The following is a 24,137-nucleotide window of genomic DNA, read 5'->3' as shown; positions in this document are numbered from 1 at the left end:
GGACGGGAGGGCGCGGAGGGGACGGGAGGGCGCGGAGGAGCAGAGGGGATGGGAGGGTGCGGAGGAGACGGGAGGGCGCGGCGGCGGCTGCCGTCCCGATCCCTCCGGAGGGGCATTGGCCTTGGCTCGCGGCGGGAGGACGGGGCAGTAACGTAGGTGGTCGTGATGGCAACTGCCGGTTCGGGAGGTCCCATCCAGGACAACAGCAAATGCGCAGCCTTCTAGGTAGACTTGGTTTCCGTATGCCTCACTAGGTTTCTTTATTGGTTTCCCACGTTATCGGTTGTCAGTGTTTTATCAGTGCCAGTTTTACCTTTTCTATTTATTATGTACTGTTTTCCTCCACTTCCTGTCGTAATCCGGGTAGTCTTTTAAAAATCAAAACTAGTTTCTTGTTTGAAAACTATGAAATTACTTGATAAAGTGGTTTTTAGCAGCCTCTTTTTCATTTCTCCCCCTTATTTTTGGCAGTGTTTTTCTCTATGTACATTTTTACTTTTCTTCATTTAGAAAAAATTAGTGTTTAGTGTTAAGGGTCATCTAATACTTATTTGTTTCAGCTTGCCACAGTAAGATCCAAAATGTAGGAAGAATATAGGCATGTTATACCGATAGCTATACAGCTTTATGTGTAACTCGTGAGCCCCAGCATTACTGTTTATCATGTATAATAAACTATCCTCTTTATATTGGCAAAACTTCTAGAATCATAATAAAGACTGAGGAGTTTGGTTAGGCATTTGTTATGAATCCTTGGCATAAATATCACAGTATAAATTTGGTCTGGAAACCTTTGCAAAAAACATAACAGTAGTTTATTTAAAGGATTTTGATACTCATTTTCTCTAGGAAGCCTTGTGATTAGTAATTAAGGCAAAAAGCTTAGAAGAATTTTTCTTTACAGAATTAATTGCTCCAATTTTGGAACGAGAGAAAAATAGTTATTTCTATAATATTTGCAAGGCCATCTGACTGGCACTCATTCAACATTAAGGTAAAAAAGACAAGAAATAGGGAAGGCAATAAATTAGACACATACATACACAGCTCCTAACAAAAACATTCTGCAGAGTCAATAACAAACACCAGAAATCTTAAATGAGGGGATCTGTTATAGGTACCATTAAATACAACCTTGAAGAGGCTCAGATAGGTTCTTTGATGATATGCAATAATTGTGGTGTGTGGGTGTTTTTTTGTTTGTTTGTTTGTTTGTTTTTTTTTACAGAATGAGATGGTTTTGAGGGAGGATTGTGGCACTGTGCAAAAAATGTTATGAGATTTTTAGGGGGATCAAAATTAGTTCTGCACTCCACAGTCTACATATAAACATAATTTTAAATGTCTTCTCATTGCATAATTCCAAGTGGCCACATGTGAAGTAATGCAAATGTTAATAATTAGAACCCTAACTGCATTATAAAACCTTTTGTTTTGTAATTTACGTCTGGCATTCGCCAGTGTAGTTATTTCTGTAACCACTGAATTATAGCTTCCTTTAATCAATTAGGTTCTCTAAGACTGTTGAGTCCAACCAATGCCTGAACACCACCTCATCAACTAGATTGAAGCACTAAGTTCCACATCCAGTCTTTCCTTAAACACTTCCAGGGATGATGCTTCCACCACGTTCCTGGGCAGCCCATTCCATTATCTAATCACCCTTCTTGTGAAGAAATTCTTCCTAATGTCCAACCTAAACTTGCCCTGGCATAGCTTAAGACTGTGTCTTCTTGTCCTATTGCATGGTGACTGCGTATATATACTAAGTAAATATACTTTTTTGATGGGCTCATGGCATCACTGAGTTTGGAAGTGACCTCTGGAAGTCTCTAGTCCAACCTTGTTTCCTCAATGCCAGGTGAACTCCAGCAGGTTTGCCCAGGAGTATGCCTACTTAGGCTTGAACTATCTGCAAGGATGGAGACTCCACAACTTCTCCTAGGGCAGTGCTGCTGGATGTTGCTATTGTTTGGGGGCACTCTGCTTCCACTTGTGGCTTACATTTCAGGTGAGTTATTACGGTTTGGTCAGCAGAGCTGTTTAGCTGGAAGGGCACTGCTGCAGGGACCCCGGCGAGAGAGAGACAGGGCGGCGAAGCCGAGTCCTTCGGATCTACGGGACGAGCCGAGCTAGACAGGGGGCTGGGTCCGGCGGACGGGAGCTGCTCAACTCGTCATTTCTCTCCAGCGGCGGCCGAAGGTGGCGGGGGCGGGCAGGGTGCGGCCGGGGCGGGGAGAGAGAGAGCGCGGAGAGGCGACTCCTCCTCCGCCACACCCGGTACGGCAGGAAGAGGAACAACCGCGCCCAGCTCCCGCTAGCACCGGCCCAGCAGAGCAGCGCCATGGCGGCGGAGGACGTGGACGGGCTGGCCGTGTCCCGGCCCCACTATGGCTGTGAGTACCTGGGATCCGGGAACTCTCGTGGCCATCAAGCGACTCCCAGCCCGAGCTGCCCGTGCCTTCCAGGGTCTAGCGCCGGGAGGGGGGGCTGGGCCGCCGCAGGCATGGGGGGAACAGCGGGGTCCGAGTTTCGGGACTGCGTCCCACTGGCTTTCCTCGCGGGTCCCGGCGAGCCGCGTCTCCCGCGAGGCGGGCGCCGTGCCGCGCAGGAGTTCGTCGAAGCTCCACGGTCCTCCTGAGTGCTGGACATTAGTGCTGGGAGAAGGCAATGGCTGGGCAGCGACGGGGCGTCCCACGGCTGTGCCGCCGTCGTCTGCCGCGGGCGGGCCCCGTGCCTCGCCCAAGATGTCGGCCGCGGGCGGGGCGGGGGCGGCCCTGCCTTCCGCCTTCCCGCCGATTTTGGCGACCACACCCGATTTGCCGGGCGAAACACCGCTCCCTTTGGACACCTTTACTGCCTTGTCATGGGCTTGCTGTGGAGGGGGAGGCTTTGGATCTTGGCGTCCGAAGCGCGGGCTCGCCTGTGCTACGATACCGCGTCAAAAATGATCAGCGGCGGAGGAAAACGTGATGGTGTGGAAGGGCGGTGTTGTAAGCGGCAGTCGGTCCGACCTGGCCTTTCACGGTTCCAGGGATGGGGCCGCCCTAGCTTCTCCGGGCAACCCATGCCAATGCCTCACTTTCTTTTTGGTTCAAGAATTTCTCCCTATCACCTAGTCTAAATCTCACCACTTCTAGTTTAAAACTGTTCCCCCTTCTCCCATGAGTATCTCCCTCTTCTTTACATAAGCCCCTTTTTAAGTACTGAAAGGGCACAATGAAGTATCCTGGAGCCTGCTCTTCTCCAGGCTGGACAATCCTAGCTGTTTCAGCCTTCCTTTGCGGGAGAGGTGTTCCAGCCCCCGGTGCATCTTTGTTGCCCTCCTCTGGATCTGCTCTAGCAGGTTTTGTACTGAGCACCCCAGACCTGGATGCAGTGTTCCTACTGGGGTCTCACAAGCACACAGTAGATTGTTGTTGAAGGCATTTTAGGTATAAGCTAACCTTTGCTTAAGTATGAGACGTTTCTATTTGTCAAGCTGGTCCATAAAACCTAAAAAAGCTATGGGTTTTTCTACTTTTTTGACATGAGAAGACCTTTTCACTGAGGCTTTGAACACGCAGAATCTGGAAGATTTAGGCATATTACCGCTATGTAGGTCTTCAATGTGATCCTAAAATGGCATGTGAGTTGTGAATCTGGATGATTCCCTTCCATATAGGGAGTGTGAGTAGCATTTCCACCTAGTTTTAGAGGTGGACTGTAAAAATATAGATGAGATTATATGATGTGAATATGTATTTGTGTCCTTCCTTAATCTTTTGCTATCAAAACCAGATAGGCCACAAGTGGTCACTGATGTGCTTTTGAGGAAGACAAAGGCAAAGCTAGAAGAAAATCAGAAAATTAAGACTTGGTTCTAAGAAATTGTAAGGGAGATGCAGTCAATTTGAGAAATCGGGAAGAAGGAAGCTGGCAAATTTATGTGACAAGGATAAGGGAACAGAGCATCTTCTGTTGATAGTAAACAACAAGTCATCATATCTGTAGTTTTCTGAATCAAAAAGCTGTGATGAGTTTCTGTGGGAGATGTTGGATCTGATTTTTGATGTGCCTGTTCCGTTGCAATTGATCTTCAACCATCTGAGGGCCACATTTTGTTTTTTTTCAGCCGTCTTGGATAATGAGAGATTAACAGCAGAGGAAATGGATGAAAGGCGACGCCAGAATGTAGCCTATGAATACCTTTGTCATCTGGAGGAAGCAAAGAGGTGAGAATAATTGATCTTGAAACTGCTGGTGCTTTAAAAAAAGATAAGTGATAATTTGGATGCATCTTACCTATTGTCTCAGTTTCTTAGTGGCTGTATAGTTTCACTAGAAAAACAACCAACAGCAACAACAAAAAAGAACCAACAACACCCCCCCCCAAACAAACAAACAAAAAACAAACCCCAAACCAAAAAAAACCCAAAGAAACTCCCTTTCTCTCTGAAAAAGCCAACTGACCTCCGATGTGCTTATCTAACATTGTCAAAGACTTCGTGACAAGGACTCTAGCTGTATTGCTGCATTATTCCGAGCACTGGATAGGTTCTCATGATGCCGTGATGATTTTTTTACCTTTTCTTTTTATATACCTCTTATATATTCTCAGTGCCCCTTATGCATACATGTAATTCTTTAAGTCTAATATGTTGGCATACTTGTGGTATTCTATTAAGCCGGAACACCAAACATCCTAAAGGCCTTGGAGTTGGAAGCCAAAAAATGTTATGCTATCTTGAAAAACCAAGACCTCCTCTAAAATATATCCTGTAAATTAAAATTAAGCCCATCAGGGAGAAAATACTTTAAAATAAGAAAATGTCACGTTCTTTATTTAAACCTCTCCTTGGAGCATCCTGGTTAAGTATACTAAATATACAAAATCTGTAAAATTGTATACATGAGCTGAGTGTGTACATTTTGGCGTATTCCACCTTGGTGAATTATTGCACCATAAAAGTCCTTATTAGATACTGAGATAAAAAGCATTTTATCTCTTAACTGTGTCTAACTCTTAATTCTAAAACCAAAAAAAGACATCACTCACCATTGTCTGACTTGTATATGTCTGGTGCAATATCGCCCCTAGCTTAGCAGTGCACATGAAAAACAGTTACTCCCCTCCTCTTAACTGAAACCTTTTTCAAATTTATATTGTAGCAGTGTGTATCCCTTGCCCACTGAGAACTCAATTCTTACATATTTCTACATGCACAGATGTGTTTAATAGATCTGTAGTACTTTTCCCTGGGTTGCTCGGACTTCTGTCCAGGCATTCAGTGTCTTTCTGCAAGTCCACTGCCAAAAGAGGGAAAACTTTTCCAACAGGGTGTTAGTGGGCATGCTTATAAAAAGTGTAATGATTATTTTGTACACCCCAATAGATTTGATAGTATCATACATTATTGCATAGTATCTGCTTTTTCATGCTGTTATAGTATGGTAGAGTTCTGCTGAGTTGTCACCTTGAAATTGTACTGCTGAAATTGATTTCTCATCTTGTGTTTATGTGGTCTATTGTGTTTTCCTGAGTGTGTTACCCTTTGCTTGATCCTGCTGAACTAGATTTTTCCTGATTTTTGTTTAAAATGTTGAAATAACTTTTTTCTTACTCTTGTCTTCCAGCATGTGTGTAATCTCCGCATTTAATAAGCATATAAAAATACTGTATATGTTCTTTCAGACAATTAATTGAAAGTGTGATCAGAACACAGTAGATACTGTGAAAGAAAAAGAAAGGATAAATGAATGCATGACGTCCCGTTGTTGCTATTTTAAAAAATGTTTTGCAGACATTAAGTCCTGTATGCCATATGCAAAGAATAGGAATGTGACATACATAAACACGTGTTCGACACAGCCGAGAGCGTGTTTTGTCATGGCTCACTGAACACTTAAGTCTTCCTTTGTCCTTCAAAAATGATACGGGTTAAGAACAAGAAAATTTTCCCTGGCTGGGTGATGAATTTTGTATAAATCTGTGTAATTCTTCCTTAGCAAGGCAGACATGTTCAGCTGTAGTGACTTTACTGGGGAAGAGGTATTGAGTTTGGACAAGTTCACTGCTGGCAGAATATAAAGAAAATATTTAATTCCAGGACTTTAATTTTGCCAAGAATTATAGTATATCTTTGAAGGGACAGGGAGCATGCAGTTTATGCTGTAGTCCTTTAGGTGCTTTATGATAATTATTACTACTGTAAGTTCACAGAGACTGCTTAGTTACTAGTAGATAATAATTTTCCTTCCATGAATGAAGTTTGAAATAGTAAGATCTGACTGTGTTTCAAAGTAACTCCTTCTCTTTGAATCCAAAGTCTTTAGCAGCAAATGCTGGGCAAACAGACAGATGAGCTGCACTGTAGTAACTGGGCTAAGGAGCCCCATATCCTTCACTTTTGGACTCTGTCATCAGCCTTGGAGTAAATGCTTGAGGAGGTGCTGACTGTCTCTTGAATTCCATGCCCAGATCTGACAAAAAAACCCCACAAAATTCAGGCAAAAGCACGTTCCACAGTAACAGCTTTAATATTTTTGTCTAGCTCTAGCTTAACCGTGGGGACTTACTCTTTAAATAAATCAGCTTTGACTCTGAAGTTTTTAGTGATCATGTCTGCCTCTAAGTGTTGTCTTGAGGTGGTTGAGAGGCTGGGCATTTTAAATTTTGCCACATTGTGTCAGAAAAGAAGATGTTTTCATTCTTGTCTCAGGGTGAGCCTTGAGATGTTTCAAATAATGCCTAGTGGTATAGCCAGTATGTTTTGTAAAGAATGAAGCAACAGCTGTGTTGCTCAAAATGCGAGTAGTGGTGTACAACCTTCCTTGTATCCACCTTGGCAGTTGGAGCACTTACTTTTCAAGTGTTAGGTCTGCTTGGAGAGCCTCAATCCTTATCCAACCCATAACCCATGTTTGCTTAGTGGCATGCACGCTATTCATGTATATGTGAGTGGGAGTTCCTGATTCCTATAGTTAAGGCCATATCACGTAACAGAAGAGGTAAAGATTAAATGACCAGGAGGAGAGCAGACTTCTGAGTTTAATAATTAAGATACACAAGGGAGAGCAAAGGCTTGAGTTCACTGTCTGCTTCAGGATTTTTTTTTTCCTTCCTGAGAAGTTATTTTGTAAATTGCCCTTCGAGTTTTATTTATTACTACTAGTACAGTCTCAGTGAGGGCTTTTGGCTGCTTTGTTGGTAAGGAGTTTATTTAACAGAAACAGTTAAAAAGAACTGCAAGAGATCAGTGTATGTGAAATTAATGCCCTTGATGTGTGAGAATTTTTATAATTGACTTCTTTGCCGGTAGGGTAATGGAGGCGTAGCATCTGAATTAGATACTGTGGCATTTTGCTTGTGCTATTGGTTACAGTCCCTCTGAGCTCTGAGAGGGCTAGTAATCTTCTTTCGTGGTGAGAGATTGTCAAATTGGAAGTTACATCTCTAAGGAAAAGAGGAGGACCTAAGAGCAGAGGAAGATAGCTGGAGTGTACTCTGTGCCACTCAGAAGCTAAAAAGGTGAACGTTGTAAAGTTGATGGTAGCCAAGACAGGGTGGGAGGCAGCTCAAGAACAACACTCAGTGACTCCTCTCCTCTTCCCCCTAATCATGTTATATTATTACAATAGCACATAATGTACGTATATATATATATATAATATGTAACACACATATATAATGCATTCAAACACTGTAGTTTGTATTAATTTATTTCTACAACGTAAAGGCACCTAAAATCATATGATTAACAACATGCTGATTTGCATTGAATCAGCATTGTCAGAGGCTTGTTATCCCTTTGACCGAGCGACAGATATGGGATCTAGAAGCAAAGAGGGGTTTTTTAACTGTTAGAAGAAAGTAAGATGAAAATTGGCTAGTACCTGATTTCATACTGAAATAAAAAAATTAGAAAAATTTGAATTTCTGAACTGTCTGATGGACAGCCCATGTGCAGTATCTTTGAATACTTCTGTATTTAGTTTATGGCAATTTATAGCTGTTTAGACAGTATAGACAGTAGCACTGTCTGCTAATGAGTATATATCAGAAACATTATTAGAGGAATAACTTTTACTTATTTAATGTTATTCCAGCATGTTGTTTGATTTTTTTTTCACTGTCATTGTTGTTCTATTGTTATTTAGGAGTTTTTTATTTCAGTTAATAATGTGCAATGGTCTTGTGAAACAGGAATTAATTCTTGCTAGTTGGAGAAAGGGAAGCAGCGTGTAACTAAGTTGTTCAAGATTTTGAAAGACTAAAATAAAATTTGGAGTTAAAATAAAGATTTTGAATAGAGGGATTCCTCTACTCTGTGTGGACCAGATGCCTCATTCCTGAAGAAAAATTACTTTATTAATAAGTGTTGTTTAATACTTCAGGTTTTCTTTTTTGTGGTCTCTTTTTTTGTCGTTGTTTGTTTGGATTGCTTTGGGTTTATTTTTTTCCTGTCTCCAAATCACAGTAGTCTAATAGAAAAGCTGTGGCAGTGCAGATAAAACTTTAAGAATATACTCTATTCTGTTGGCAGCTCATGCTCACGGAAGGATAGGGTTATATTTATCTCAAACAGAAGCAGCCTGAGAACTGATTTTTGTGGTCCTTATCTAGAAGTCGGGATGTTTTACTATAGTATCCTTCATTGGTGTTTCCACTTGCATATTGGGTCAGGTACTGGTTTTGGATTGGTTTTTCGTATGTGTTGTTTTGTGGTGGGTTTTTTGTTTGTTTTCTGCTTCTCCCAGATACAATGCAGGTAATCCAGAAGTATTCACAGATAGTATTTTATTATCAGTAACTGTAAGTTCAAGTAATCTACTTAGCTCTTACCACTTTATTTGGGCTTTTATCAGCTCCTGTTTGGACTTGAGATATTTCTCTACAGATCCTGTACTGTTTTGTATGACCTCATGCAGTTGGCAGGGAGTGGCTGTCTGGACTGGAAGTGGCTTGGAACGCACATTCAGAACTGTATTTTTCTGAGAAGAGGGTGGAGAGAGGTATGGAAAGGACAGTGGTGAAGTACCACCATCTTTGCCTCACTTTGGATACTTCTTTCATGACTCACTGGAAATAGTAATGAAAGGCAGACCAGGAGGAAAGAAACAACTGTTTGTTCAGAGACCAGGATTTTTCTTTTTGAATAGTTCTTTCTGAAGGAATTCCATGTGTAATGTAAGCAGAAAGCAGCCCAAAATAACCAAAGCAAATAGATTTCATTAACAGTTCTTGGCTATCAAGTACTGCAGAGTGCTTCTTAATAATCCTTATTTGCAAGAAATCAAGTTGGTCTTGAGGTGTGATAACTTCTGTAATGTTGTAGTTTCCAAGCATTTAGGCCTGTTTAATTTCTAATGCTAAGTGATCAAGACAATTACCTTGAAAAGGATTTCCGTGTATTTGATAATTATGTTTCTCTTGATTGTTGGCTTGGTACCCATTTGAAAGCTCCCCAGGACAAATGACTGATCTTTTTGGCAAAAATGGCAAGTGCAGTAGTATCCTCATCAGCAAGAGCAGCTAAGGGAATTTTTAGAGTTTGATTGCAGTTTGCAAGGGAGCAAAGAGGAATCTCATATTTACTTTTAAGGAGGTTAGGAGTGGTAGAGAGAAAGATTTTAATGCTAGAGTGTCAGTATTGTCCTTCGTTCAGCTGCTGTCTTCAGTTGCCAGGAAGAGTACATCAATCACTTGGAAAAATCTGGCCTATGTTACTCATTAATTTCTTGCTCTTTTGTATCTTTGAACTGAAAATACCTGTGGGGATAATGAGAATTTTTCGAGGCCTTTTAGCTGTGGGCAGTACTTGTTTTCCTAGCTCTGCATCTGTACAGACCTTGCTGAAAGATGTTTAAATATCCACCTTCTTTTCTAGAGGAGATCTCTCCTGATGTGATAAATTATTTTACTTTGCTGTTGTTAACTCTCTGAGAGATCTTTCATCTTCTGAGGCGATTCCTTGATTGGTTTAGAGTTGGTAGACTGAGTTATTTTGAAGAGAAGTTTTTGTTGGTTTTTTTTCCCATGGCTTTCTGATGCTCTTGTTCAGGTGAACGGGATGAAGAGCTGAGGCTGTCTTGCAAGTTTGCTCTTCTTAACCGTCTGTGAGAATGCCTGCCAAGTCTATGTTTGTAACTGCACTAAACATATTTGAGATTGCCTGTACACATGAATGAGCTGCTAGAGTATGGGAATCCTCATCTCTAAATAAAATGAATTGTATGGTTAGTCCAAAAAAATGCCATACCTTTGGTGTCAGCAGTAATGAGCAGTGAGAAAGCTTTTTAAGCCATAGTGTCATGCATTCTTTTGGATGGTTTATGCAGACACTGTTGGGCAAAAAGAAAAGTGCTGCTGCCCTTTTGCTCTCAGCACCTCTTCCTCTGCCGTGGTGTTGCAACAGCCATGCGTCTTTTCCTTGGTACACCTCTGGGGAATTGCACTAGAAGGGCTAAATAATCATGAACAGAAGCATCTAGATGTGGAGGCACCACGTGCAACAGTTGGAATGACTTGTCTTTAAAAATGCCTGGATTAGCTGATACTGATCCAGATCACAGCATGTTTGCATTTGGTTTCACTAGACTCCCTTTAGAGGCAGAGCACAGTGAACAAATGCAGGTGAATCATGGAGATGGTAGAGGACAGAGATAATCATTGCTGTTTACTATCAAAGTGTATGGAAAGGCTTATCCTTATTTGTAACCTGTAAATTCTGCATGTGGTTGCCAGTTGAGGAGGTGCCCAAGAGATGTGAGGAGAACTTGATGACTGGTCACCGTTCCGTGCCAGGACAACAGGTCCTGGAGCTCCTTGATGCTTGTTGGGCCAAGTGTAAGGGCCCTCTCCTGGGTGGATAGCTTGGACATCCTTTTCCTGCTTGACTGATTGCAGAACAGACTTTGTGGGCACCAGTTACTTTCTGATGCTTTTGAGTATAAGGTTGAGTGAAACCTTTGGGTGCGTGTTTCAGTTTTTACGTCCAAATGCAAATCAGCTTCCCTCTTTGACAAGGACTGGTAGATTTTGCTATGGTGTTGGTACACAAGTGTAACTACATTTCCTGACTGTGTGCCACATTTAGGTTCAATAGATACTGGCTTTAGAACCCAAGTTGAAGGCAAGAGCTTTTTCTTTTCTGGGGCAAGTGATAAAGATTTAAATTTCTATTTCAGCTTGTTAGATTTTTCAAAACTTTTTGAGTTGAAAGTGAAATTAATAATAATGATGCTTTTGATAGAGAAAATAGAGGGTTATAGACCAACGAGCAGTCAGAATGTGTTTTAGTAAACACATCTTGCTCAATAGAAAAATTCCAGTTACAATCCTGATAGTTTTGTGGTAATTACTGGTGTAATTTTAATGGTGTAAAGGTACCTGACAATGTGTCATACTGATAAGAGCAAAGTCCTGAGTGTTAACAGGTATGACTTCAGATTTTTCTTCTTTGGAAGACTTTAAGGGACTGATCCTGAACAATGTATCTCTTGATGGTGATCTCGTTTCCCAGGATGTTGATTATTATATCACTGTGCAAAGCCTTCCTGTGCTCCTCTTCCCCCCACCCTTCTCTGACATGTGATTATGATCTTTGAAGAGTGGAATTCTAAATATGTATTGTTGGTACCTTCCTTTAGATTGGACACCTGCTGTCTGGAACATGCTGGTCTCCCTTAGTCTTCTTTTATCAGCCTTGTTTCTGTAGGATGAGTTCTCAGGCAAAAGATGATAATGCTTTAAATTGTGTCAGTGCTGGATGCTAAATAAGATGGGCAAAAAATTTGATGTGTTATACAAATATGGACTCTGGGGGTGAGCGAGTCCATTGGGGAATTAGGGAAAGGGAGACAGTTTTTCTTTCTTGAGCTTTTGTTGTTCTGAGTAGAATGCTTAGTAGTCTGTAAGTCATTGTGTGACATAATTTGTCATTTTTGTAGCAGGAATTAAATGGCAGGATAGCACTATTCACTCTCTCATTTCCAGCTTCTGACTGATGGTTATACTGTGATCACTGAAACTCCTTTTATCAGAGGGTTCTGAACTCTTGTGTGTTTTCTGCCATCTGTAAAATTCTTTTGTTACAGCAGCCACGTGAATAAGATATTGTCACAAATTATTACTTAAGAAGGTTTATATTATTTACTGTATGTCAGAAATCCTGTGAAACAAAATACTTTCCACCTAAATATACATAGTTTTCAACACAGGGAGAGGTTGATCATGTTACAGGTCCTTCTTGTTCAAAATGTAGTTGTCCTGGAACTGTGAAACTAGCTAATTAACTACCAAAAACTGAAGTATGTGAATATTTTTGGGTGTTTTCTGCTGCAGGTTTTTGTACTGACTTTGGCAGATCAAGAGCAAATTTTCCGTTTATTTTCTTGTGAGCAAAACAGTTATTCTATGTTTTGCCCTTTTTTTTTTTTTTTTAAGCCCAGACTAGACAGCTTTAGGAACTGATATTTGACAGTTATGCAACAAAAGTATCCAGTGATGATTTTCTTGATGTGTCAGGCACTTTAGAAGCGCACAAAAATTACCTCATTTCAAGAATTTATACCCAGTGTGAGCATGCTCGTGGAAATCACATGCTGAAGATGTGTTTGAAGAGTGTGATTTTGGGCAAACAGCCTGCTTATTTCATGGTTGTGAGAAGGAGATGTTTAAGACAGTCTAACTATGTTGGTAAAGCACAGGTTTGGGTAGGCTTGTTTTCCAAATAAAATACATTGGTATGGTATACAGACAGCATTACAAAGATTGGAGACTAACAGTCGTATGCCTCTAGAATTGCCTCTAGAAAGAGAGGTAAGCTGTATGCCACTCCAGTCTACCTCCAGGCTTCATTCAGGAGGAAACAGAGCATATGCTTCTTGAAGAAGACGATGACAACAATCTTTTGAAATTTGGTAGTTAGTAGAGGAATGCTAGAAGCAAAGAAGCACTGCAGTAGCACTGACATGCCTTCAAAGAGGAGACTTGCATGATTCTGGCTGATGATCAAGAGCTCTGTGGCCAGTGCTCTCAAACTAGTGGCTCAGAAGTTTACATGGAGGTTCTGTTAGCAGATTTCCTGCTAATGAATCTGGTGAGGTATGCAGTAAGCAGAATGTGATGCGGAACTGAGCTTCAACCAACAGTGTTGGTACCAGGGCCAGATATGAATTGTACCAGTTATTCTTCAGTGTGATGTGTCAAGGTTACATACTTGTTAGAGTTCTTTTTGCTAGAAGTGTTGTAATGTCACTCTTGAGGCCTGCACAGTGAAGTGACCACAAGGTGCAGACTTAGATGGTATGTTGGGCCATTGTGTCATCTCAGAGTTGAGGAATATCACTGGCTAGGTCTGTGTAAAAAAAGAAAGTTCATTGTTTTGGAACTGTAGGAAAACTGGAGATTAGAAAATGTTATTTATATTTCCAGACCCTTCAAATAATTAGTTTTACTTGGAGATTATTGCTACTTAATGATGACCAAGAATTGAGATGGCCTCATTGGTGGAAAAAAATCACTTTTTTCCAGCTATTGATACCTTCTGTATTTTGTATGCCATGCTCAGATGTCTTTTTGTTCTGGAATATACTGCACAGTAGTCCTATTATGAAATGAGCAGCCTTCCTTAGAGATTTTGTCCATTTTTAAAATTTTCTGCTCTCATGTTTTTGTTTGTTCAATTTGGTATTCTTGTAACAGTTTCTGGAGAGATGATTTGCTAGTTCTACTTCCTCAGGCTTGTCTATAATCAGTCTGGGAGGAAAAGAGTGGCTTTTTATGTCTTTTCCACACTATTTCCATTGTCTCAGGGTTAGCCAGACTCAACATTTTCACAAGAGCGTGAGCAAAAGGTATGCCATATGTTGAGTTTTTGCTGTGTCTAAACTCCAGTTCTGTTTGAAATATGCCTGATACTTTTTAAGCATAGGACACGTTTGTGTAACTTGTCACAACCCTCAATAATACCATATTGTGGGAGAGTAAAAAATTTGTTAGTTGAGATGACTGATGTTATTTTTTTCCAGTCCTTGGTAATGGAGCAATGTTTCTTTTAAAAGCTTGAAGACAGTGTTACTTGAGAGACTGGCTGCCCAACAATGCCTGATATTACATTTTTATTGTCATGTCTTGTCAGGAAAACCTGGCTCTAAATTGCAGGTGATGGTAGTAGCTGTATTGTACATATTCAAAAATCTTTTTCTAGGAGGGGGATTTTGTAGCAGTATGGCAAACTGATTGGAAAGGTGCACTTAGTACTTTAATTAGAGCTAGTTTCAGTAAAATTGTAAGTCCAGTGTTATCTATGCAGTCATGTGATGCAAGTTGATTGAAAAAATAATTCTGGGTTGAACCTTGTTTTCTGTACTGATGAATGGGAGAGAGCATAGTGGAAATAACCGAAGTAGCAGAAAAGAATTGAAAGGTTCTGTGAAAAGCTTATTGATGGTATATTGTTCTAATGCCTAATGTCACAAAGGAGTAGAGGCTGTTGCCCAACAGCCAGGTTTCCCTGCTCATTGAGAAATGTATTTGTCTTGTTCATCTGGAAATTCCACATGTATTTTTGCCTTTTAAGGATGACAGGTGTTAATTTTAATACAAGTATGTGAGCTTTTAAATATAAAAGGTACTGGATGATGTTTTCTGAAAACATAGCCTTGTCCTCTGGCTTAGCAAATGGTTAAGCAAAGCCACACCAAGCAGGAGCATTATGGTATGTAAATTGTTCTAGTTTTGTAGTTATATTAACACCCACTTAGGAACCTGTTGAAACAGGTATGAGGACATTGAGATGGCATATGTTCTAATTATAGGCCATTTATCTTGAGGCACGGAGACAGACAAGACTCACTGCCTCTGTGTCCTTTCATAAGGTACTAATTAAATGGGTTGGTCACGTGTCCCTTCTACTTCCATTTAGGTTTTCTACTCCGAAGGAAGTGGGTGTTCTTTTGGTGGTTTTTTTTTTGTTCTCCCAGTGAGGTAGTTGGGAAGGTATTGTTAAACCAACCTGTTGCTGTGATTTGGACTCTTCCAGTGTCTGAGTAGCTCTGTGTCCTCTCAGGAATCTTGAGTTGTAATGGTCTATGGCATGCAAGTGATACTATCTTTTTGATAATGTTCCAGAATTTTTAAACTTATATCATGTTTATCACATATTCAATCAGTATGTGCCTTTTTCTGTGACTTAATATTCAAGAGTGACTAAGTTTTGAAAGGAAACCAGCAAAACCTGGGAAAACAGTAGTTCGAAGAACTGAGTTTCTTTTTGTAGCTTGTATGCAGATGTTGGCCAGGTGTTCCCAGAAACCTTTTCTTCCTCGTAAATACTACTACTTGTTGCTTTTCCAGGTCTTGCTTTGGTTTGCAAGCCCCCTTGCTTTTTCCTGGGCTCAGGCTGCAGTTCGCTGTGCAGTGGTGTCTCGTTTGGGATGTGAAGTGCGCTGGGTTGAAGCAGGATCGTCTACTTGCTTGTGTTTTGGATCAGCGCCAGTAATGTGGGCTTATAATATCTGTGAGCCAAATTACTAACCTTGTTTACGTTGTACTGTCAGCTCCATTTTATAGTATGGACTGTTGCTATTTTGGACCCCTATTGTCTTGAAAGCCACCTTTCTGTGATCCTAATTGGTCCAAGGCTCATCTGTCCTGTAAGAGCTTTAGAGTTTAGCTGCAAGTGAGGCATGATCTAAGTAAGACACTTTTGAAAGAGACCTGTGGTTGTGCAGGTCTCTTTTTCAGAGACCAGAGCAATCAGGTAGAATGTCGTCTTTAGGAGAAACTGTAGGTGAGCTTGCACTTTACAGCCTCAAGTAGTTTGTATAGAAGAAATATCAAGGTGCACCTCTGTTTTGAGAACAGTGATTTTTCAAAATGTTTTGCGATAGTCTTTATTTTTATCATGAGATCTGTGATACCATTAAATGTGATGGAAGGCAGCAATATAAGGGAAAATGAGTTATGAGGAGAGGAATGCCTGTTCCATGTTTTCTCCCCTGTTCTTGAAATGTATAGTAGGGTGGGAGAAGATATATAGGAAGACAGACTTGAGAACATCGTCATCAAACTGAAAGCGGGTAGATTTAGATTAGGTATTAGGGAAAAATTCTTTACTGTGTGTGTGTTGAGCCACCTGGAGCTGCCCAGAGAAACAAATGGTGGCTTGCCCTATCCCTGTACGTGTTCAGGACCAGTCTTGGATGGAGTTCTGAGGAACTTGGTCTAGTGGAAGGTATCCCTGCTCATGGCAGTGTTGGAATGAGATAGGCTTTGAAGTCCTTTCTGACTCAAACTGTTCTATGATTCTGTGAACATTGTAGGGCCTCTCTGTGAGATTAATAAGAGCTTGAGTAAGTGGCACAAAGTCATGAAATAACTAACAAATACTTAATGAGAGTAAAGAAATGCTTGTGAGATAAACCTGTACAAGGGGAAGATATAAGTTAGTTTAAAAGACCGGTAGAAACTTCAGTCGTGGGCTGAAGGAGGAACATGAAGATGAGATGGTGTCTTAATTACTTTTGAAACTTTGGTTGATGAACTCTACTTCTCCTTAATATTTTGTCTGAAGTGTTACTGACTAGCATTTTAATGATGCAGACTCTGTGTTAGTATTATATCTATTTTCAACGCCTAGTGCTGAGTGAATAGTATGCTGGAGTATGACAGCAATAGCAGCATGAGACTTGTTTGGCATGGGGTTGTGTTCACAAATTGGAAATATACTCATGTCACCAACTGTGTTTTTCTTGCACTTCCAGATGGATGGAAGCCTGTTTGAATGAGGAGCTGCCTGCCACAACAGAGCTGGAAGAAGGATTGAGAAATGGAGTCTACCTGGCAAAACTTGGAAACTTTTTCTCCCCTAAAGTGGTTTCTGTGAAGAAAATCTATGACAGGGAACAGACTAGGTATAAGGTGAGTGCTGTTGTCCATGGATACTTCTTTAGGTAGACATCTAAAATAGGAATATGTACACACGGAGGTACTGTGAGAAAAGAAGCAGAAAGTTAATTTGTATTAATCTTACCTGAGAAACTCTTCCTTCAATCTAGATTGATGGTTAAATGAGGGGGTGTATGGACTCTTAGCTTTATATCTAATCTTGCACTTAGGTGAAATACTTAGCCATAAACAGTCAACATAAGTGTACATAGAAGACTTGAGACTTCTTTCCTGCAAAAATGCCGTTTTCACTATCTGTGTTTATGAAACTCAGTGCTGTTCTTGACAGCTGTGATACTTTGTTTCTTACTGCCCTTCCTCTTGTTTCTGCCGATTTTTATTTCAGGCAACTGGTCTCCACTTCCGACACACAGATAATGTAATCCAGTGGCTGAATGCCATGTCTGAGATTGGTCTCCCCAAGGTAACTTCTGTCTTGTACATCCAAATAAATTAATAATCTCAGAAAAGCTTTGCATTCTGTGGAAGCATTTGCTGTTAAAAAAATCAGCACACTTACTCTAGTTAATTCTTAAATGTCTGGATTTGTGTCCCTGTGAGACTCTCTCCTAAAATTTGCTGAAAGATTTCATTCTACATGTGTGAGAATGACTAGGAGCAAAATAATTTATCCTTGCGTACCATATCCCTGATACTAATTATCTTGCATATATCAGCATTACATTGTTCTTGCCATGCATTCTTTTGAGCAGAATCCAGGCCACAGTTCGATCATGGAAGTTTTTTTAGAAATCGTGCTAAACATAGCAGCACAGCAGAAAATACTATGTTCTGTTTCTTCAGATTTTCCTGTGAAATTTTCAGGTTGAGTTGAAATGTTCCCGGTATAGCTTAATTCAATATAAAATTATTGACTTGACTAGAGAAATGGCCAGTTAAACTTCTCAGAGCTAGTAAACAGAGTTGCCTGAAAATACATGGAACTGTGATAGCATTGGGCTGACAGTCAAGTTTTTTTCTAGTCATATTATGCATAGTCTCACCAAAACTGGCATTGTGTAGTTTAATCTGATACATGTTTTATTTGCATATGTGCTTGCAAATTGAATAGTTCAGTTTTGGTAAAGATTTTTAAATAACTTGTGGTTTACTACAGAAATGCATTTGGGATTAGAAAATACTGAAATGTGCTGTTAGGGTGGTTAGATGAAAAGAAATAAGGAGGGATTTGGACAGAGAGATGTTAAGTGCGAGGTATGAGGTAAGATTTTCACATGCAAGTAGTCTTAGGTGGAAGTAAATGTATGAGAAGATGTTGAAGAAACCGGGCTGGGGTTCAGTACATTTACAAGAGATACTAGTGCTTTAAGTATTTTCCTGTGCAGAACAGCGAGGGAACTGATGCTGTGGAATTGAGGGTCATTCAGTTGCTCTTGCCTTCACAGAAAAGAACAATGCTATTTTGTGCTCATAGGCAACAGCAAGGAACCTTCAAATAACTGGAAAATAGCATACTTTATTATGTTATAATAAGTCAGGACTTCCAAAATAGTTGAAACTTCAGTATTAACCCCTTTTGTTAAACTTTGAAGAGATTTGTGTTTGAGACTGTCTGAAAGCTTTTGGGTCCAGCTAACTGAAAATATAGTATGCAGAGCGCCTCAGTGCTGGTCTGGGTTTCCCCTTGAAACCATCTGTCCTCTTGTTTCTCGACTACATTTAATCCGAACAAAATTCTCGTTTCTCTCTTCTGTAAGTCTTTTATTCATCCTTTGGCTTTCACCAAAGTCCTCAGTAATACCTCATGACTCAGTATCTTTGTGTACAGAGAAAAGAAAGGTTCTACCCATTCACATGTGTCGAACTTGGCAGGAAAAGGGGGGGCTCTGATTAGGGTATTAGAAACAAAAGGAAGCATTGACACTTCAATTAGGAGAAACATTGGTCCAGGGCAGAGAAGCTTGAAGAGTTTTGTTCCATGAGCTGTTTCTGTAGTGTAATGTGGAAGAATTGAGTTGGTGTGATTTGGATGTATAAAGTGAATATAATTCAGACTGCTAACTTTGTCTCTAGATATTCTACCCAGAAACAACAGATATCTATGATCGCAAGAACATGCCACGATGTATCTATTGTATTCATGCACTCAGGTAAGGAATACTAGACAGGAATCTGATTGCTTCTGAAATCTTTCTGCAAAACTGAAAGGTGACCGGAGAAAGAACTGAACCAAAGGCTGGATGAGGGCAAGTTTTCTAGCAGAACAATCTCATCAGGTCAGCAAAGATCCATTAAGCCAATCATTTGTCCTGGGCGTGGTGGCCAAATCAGATTCTGGAGAAAAAAACATTAAAGTATGTTGAGATTACTACCTTTTCATTCCAATTCCCACCCTCTCTGCTGTCTGAGACAGAGCTAGACATTCTTTAACCAAGAAGATAGTAAGGCACCGGCACAGATTGCCCAGAGAAACTTTGGCTGTCCCATCCCTGGAAGTGTTCAAGGCCAGTTTGGATGGGGCTTGGAGCAGCCTGGGGTAGTGGGGTGAGTTAAAACTAGATGATTTTTAATGTCCCTTCCAACCCAGGAAGCCTTTCTGTGATCTGTGTTGAGATAGCATGACAGGCAAAATGGAGCTGCTTTTCTTTTCCCAGGCCCACAGGTCTGTACACAGCTATATGGGTTCATCCTTCCTTTGTAGTGATTCCATTTCTCATCAGGCCACAGGTGAATACATTAACCCCATTTTGGTAAGCCAAATCAGCCTAGTGAATACTTCACCACTAGAGGTGACCCACCTGCTGTGCTGTGTCCAGTTCTGGGCTCTCCAGCATTAGAGAGACACAAACATGCTGGAGAGAGTTGAAGGAAGGGTCACTAAGATGATTAAAGGACTAGAGCCTCTCCTATCAGGACAGGCTGAGAGAGTTGGGGCTATTCAGCCTATATAACATATAGTGCCATGGGAATCTCAACAATGTGTGCAGCTGTCTGAAGGGAGGATTCAAAGGAGGTGTATGGCCAGGCTTTTCTCAGTGATGTCCTGTGACATGACAAGAGGCAAATGGCATAATCTGAACTACAAGAGGGTCCCTCTTAACATCAGGAAATGCTTCATTTACCTGTGAGAGTGACCAAGAAGTGGCACAGGTTGCTCTGAAATGAGGGTTTTCAATGTTTTGATCCTCAAAAAAGAACTGGACATGATCCTGGGGAACTTGATCCTATGTGATATAGTTTGAAAAGGGAGCTTGAACAAGACAAACTTGAGACTGCCCTTCTAGCCTCTACCATTCTGTAATTCTGTGAAGACTTCATAATGGTGGGCCAGTTACGTTCAACTAAGGGGGGAAGAGTCAGCTCACTCTCTTGGTGATTATCAGCTGTTACATTGGTTTACCTGTCCTCTATAAAAGAATCTATATCTTCTAAAATAATTGTATCATTGTCAGAACGATAAGGAAAAATGACTAGTTCTAATTATTTACTTCTTTTCTTTTCTAGCCTGTACCTTTTTAAACTGGGTCTTGCCCCCCAGATTCAGGATTTATATGGCAAGGTAGACTTCACAGGTAAAAAACTCTCAACTCTCATGAATGCTGTCTTTATCTCATCTCTTGTTCTCTTCTAGATCAGTTGCTGAACATTTATTTTAGGTCAATTAAAGGATCGTTGCTGTTGATGTACTAAACTGAAATAAAATAATAAATGAATGGCTATGAGGAATTCTAGTAATTAAGAAAAAGAGACTTCATTTGCCAGCTTCTGAGCCAGGCACTGAGACAGTCATCAGTTCACTAATAATTTACTTTCACAAATAACTATATCTTAACTCATTTGTCACTGTTGTAAGATGCTTAAGCTTTGCATCCATCTCCTTGGGAGAGTTTTCTATTTGAAACTTAGTACGTGGTTCTGACCTCCTGTGACAGTTTAGAGGTGCCATCAGCTGAAGAAGTGTTTGACAGCTGATCTGCTTTGTGCAGGAGATGCCTGCACAAAGTCATGTGTCCACTTAAAGTTTCACTTCCTTAATTTTGTAAAAGTGTCAAATTAGTGAGGCTCTTGCCCAAGGGCACTCATCTGGTTTAAAAGGTGTAAACTTTATTTCCCTGCAAGTTGGTTGTTGAATATATTTATAAAATGCTAAACTATTAACCCTCTTTTAGAGTAGCATGGTATTTAGCAGCTGCATGTGTTGATGCACTCCATTCACTTCTCTCAGTGTAGTCTGCTTGTGGGGAAAAAGAAAATCTTAAACAACTGCCTATGCATTTTCCTGACCTGTTGGCAATCACAGTTGAGGTACCTGTACCTCAGAATGGAGTCTGTTTCCGGCTCCTCGTGGGAGTTCTTGCATTGTTTTCTAGTAAGAAAAACTACAGAATATTCCTGTATGAGTTTTTGCGAGAAATGTATATTTTAGGAAAGTGTGCAAAACGTCTTAGCATTTTCATTTCTTTTGTTTCACTTACTGAATTATATTCAAACTGTTATTTAAATGCTAATTGTCATCTATTGTTGCTGTCTTTTTTTTTTTTTTTAGCAGCAGTTAGCATAGCAGTGCTACATGCATTTAAACCCATGTAACGCTATTTTAACATGTGTTTCAGAGGAGGAAATCAGTAATATGAGGCTTGAACTGGAGAAGTATGGTATTCAGATGCCTGCCTTCAGCAAGATCGGAGGAATTCTTGCGAATGAACTTTCTGTGGATGAAGCTGCATGTAAGGAAAAATGGCATTTTGTTTGCTTATTTGAATCAGCAGATGAGTTAAGTGTTGATTTTAATGCTGTATGTTTTAAGCTCAGTACAATCTTTCTGTAGGCCTTTTGAAAGACTGGGAAGACATTTTTATTCTTTCCCTTGTGTATTTTTCTTTTTTTGTGGATTATGATGATTTGACTACTTAAAATATTGTAACTAGAAAGTAGGCTGCTGTTTTCTTCAACACAAAGCCATGATGGAATGAGAGATACTTTGATAATTCTTTTGCTTTCCAGTTAATTTTCAGATAATTTTTCTGCTCTTTTCAAATAAGAGATTCTTGATGCCTTGATTTTTGACAGTGCTGTTTTGTTTAGGACTAACTGGCAGACTGTGGCTTGTTTTTCAGTGCATGCTGCTGTCATTGCCATTAATGAAGCAATTGACCGTCAGGTTCCAGCTGACACTCTTACAGCAATGAAGAACCCTAATGCCATGCTAATAAATCTGGATGATCAACTGGAATCCACTTACCAAGCCACACTCTACAGAGCAAAGCAAGACAAGATGGAGAATGCTAAAAATAGGGTAGCTCAATTCTTCTTTCAAACTATTTGCACGCATCAGTATTTCGTATTGCAGTGTAAACTGTAGGGAATTTGCTGAATGTGTTTTAATGTCCTGTGTGTATAGTCTTAGGTGGATTTACTCCTCGTGGCATTCTGTTACGTTCCCCAGTAACCTGTCTTCTTGGAGAAAACAGGCAGTAGTTAGCTGCATTAGTCTGTTTAGCTGCGTAAAATACAGACCACATAGGTACAGAATTCCTGTCAGCATTTTTATGTTGGTCATGCATCCTTCTGTTTTTATAGATACGTTTTCCTAACAATGAAATGATGAGCAAAACTGATTGATGCTGGAAGTGGTCCATATTGCTTTAGAGCATGGTATAGCACATACCTAGCTCTGTGTACTGCTTTCTGTGTTCTGGAGATCTACTGTGTGTCTGGTAGAGCCATTACATTGAAATAAGATGTTTCTAAGCTGTCTGTATCAGAGTTTGACTATAGTTACTTTTAATGTATTTATGCCTAGAGCTTCTTTTTGCATTTGTAGAGGTAGTGTATGTATGACTTAACACAGCTCTGTATGGGTAAACAGTTACCCTTCCTGACCTTTTCAGTTAGGAGTTCTGTAGGGGAGAAGGAAGCTGATTAGTTTTTATTTCCTCTTCAGATTGCCTCAGAAAGTTTAGAGAGAGAGAGAGATGTGTATGAAGAACTTCTGACTCAAGCTGAGATTCAGGGAAACATCAATAAAGTGAATAGTAAGTATCACTTTATAGTAATAGTTTTAATTAAAAGAGTACTTCAAAATGATACCTGTTCTCTTCTTTTTCTGTAATGCTGACAAAATTTTTAGTGATTGAAAGCTTAATTCGCTACGGCTTCTGTTACCCTTCCTTTTGGAAATGGATTATGCTTGTTGCTGGGCCCTTCAATTCTTCATCTTGAAAAGTGCATGCCATTTCCAACCATTAGCCTGTTTTTCAGGCTAGTAATTCATAATTGACTCTGGAAGTGTTCCTATTGGATTCCATACCTAACTTGCTATCTGTCAGGTCTAAGAGTATCTCTTTGAGCGGTAGATTGTGTAAACCATGGGACTTTCTCAAAACTCTTGTTTTACTGTTGCTAGCACACTCAGCCATATCAAGGATTGACCTGGCTTTGGGACGAGGAGATGCATTAGCAGTGTATGAAGCCTTGACAGCACCAGCCCTGGGACTCCGGGGATTGCTACGAGAAAATTGTGACTGGTACTTCAAACAGTTTTTGAGTGATAGACAGCGGAAACAGGAGGTATGGAAAAGTATAGATTGCCCTGATTTGTGAGGTTTTTCCCCTGCTCCCACCTTTCACCATACAACTGTGTACTAATCACTTGGAATATACCTGCTTTACAGTTTAGTGTTGGCTACAAAAGTTAGTGATAAGAGATGGAAGCATTCAGTAAGGCTGTCCATTATTTAGGTTTTATCTCGGCATGTGAAAGGCCAGCATAACGTTTGTATGTAGGTGTACATATAATTGACAAAACCTGAAACAAACCCCTGCAGTCCCCGGGGATAGTTCAGCTTCTTGGGAGCCTTTGGGGGAATATTTCATGGACAAGACGGAAGATCCAAAAGAGGCTCTTACCCCCAGGGTTGATCCAAGACGTTTATTCCAGGAGGGAAGCGAGGGCAAGAAGCCCAGAGGGCAGGAGGGCGAGAGGAAGAAGAACAGGGCCTTATCAAGGCTCCTGCCCGGTTGGGGATAGCTGGACCTCAGCCAGTTTGGTCAAGAAAGGAAGGAAGGGTCAAACTAAATGGTTACAGGCTCCAGGGGTCCTGGGGAAAAACCATTCCTCAGAGAAAAACAACACAAACCTTAAACTATGAACTTGTAGGTGTATAGAACTACTAAAAATAAGGTGTTTCCTCCTTCGTTTTACTATTGTCAGTGCCCAAATAATGTGAATATATGTGTTTTA

General features: G+C 40.4%; 1 protein-coding gene and 1 long non-coding RNA gene across 4 annotated transcripts in view; both read left to right on the top strand.

The window, feature by feature from the left end:
- The first annotated feature begins 92 nt into the window (after window positions 1-92).
- LOC136366838 (uncharacterized) lies at window positions 93-2,105 on the top strand. The gene is made up of 3 exons (XR_010744592.1): window positions 93-240; window positions 905-994; window positions 1,511-2,105. It is a non-coding gene; the product is annotated as an uncharacterized lncRNA (long non-coding RNA).
- Window positions 2,106-2,109: 4 nt separating this feature from the next.
- The window catches only part of IQGAP1 (IQ motif containing GTPase activating protein 1), a 55,655-nt gene continuing 33,627 nt past the window's right edge, over window positions 2,110-24,137 (top strand). The window contains exons 1-10 of one of the 3 annotated variants that reach the window (XM_066328082.1): window positions 2,110-2,202; window positions 4,115-4,214; window positions 16,750-16,906; window positions 17,280-17,357; window positions 18,968-19,044; window positions 20,399-20,466; window positions 21,508-21,621; window positions 22,012-22,190; window positions 22,839-22,929; window positions 23,301-23,464. In XM_066328082.1, coding sequence (XP_066184179.1) covers window positions 4,150-4,214; window positions 16,750-16,906; window positions 17,280-17,357; window positions 18,968-19,044; window positions 20,399-20,466; window positions 21,508-21,621; window positions 22,012-22,190; window positions 22,839-22,929; window positions 23,301-23,464 — 993 coding nt within the window. In that variant the 5' untranslated portion in view covers window positions 2,110-2,202; window positions 4,115-4,149. Of the gene's footprint in view, window positions 2,203-2,261; window positions 2,397-2,648; window positions 3,119-4,114; window positions 4,215-16,749; window positions 16,907-17,279; window positions 17,358-18,967; window positions 19,045-20,398; window positions 20,467-21,507; window positions 21,622-22,011; window positions 22,191-22,838; window positions 22,930-23,300; window positions 23,465-24,137 lie in introns of those variants that run through there. The other 2 variants (XM_066328080.1, XM_066328081.1) reach the window with 2 other exon arrangements.

The sequence above is a fragment of the Sylvia atricapilla genome, chromosome 13 (assembly GCF_009819655.1).
Source record: "Sylvia atricapilla isolate bSylAtr1 chromosome 13, bSylAtr1.pri, whole genome shotgun sequence".
In the NCBI taxonomy this organism is placed as follows: Eukaryota; Metazoa; Chordata; class Aves; order Passeriformes; family Sylviidae; genus Sylvia; species Sylvia atricapilla.
The sequence above is the reverse complement of the archived record's forward strand: the minus strand, read 5'-3'. Positions and strand labels throughout refer to the sequence as shown.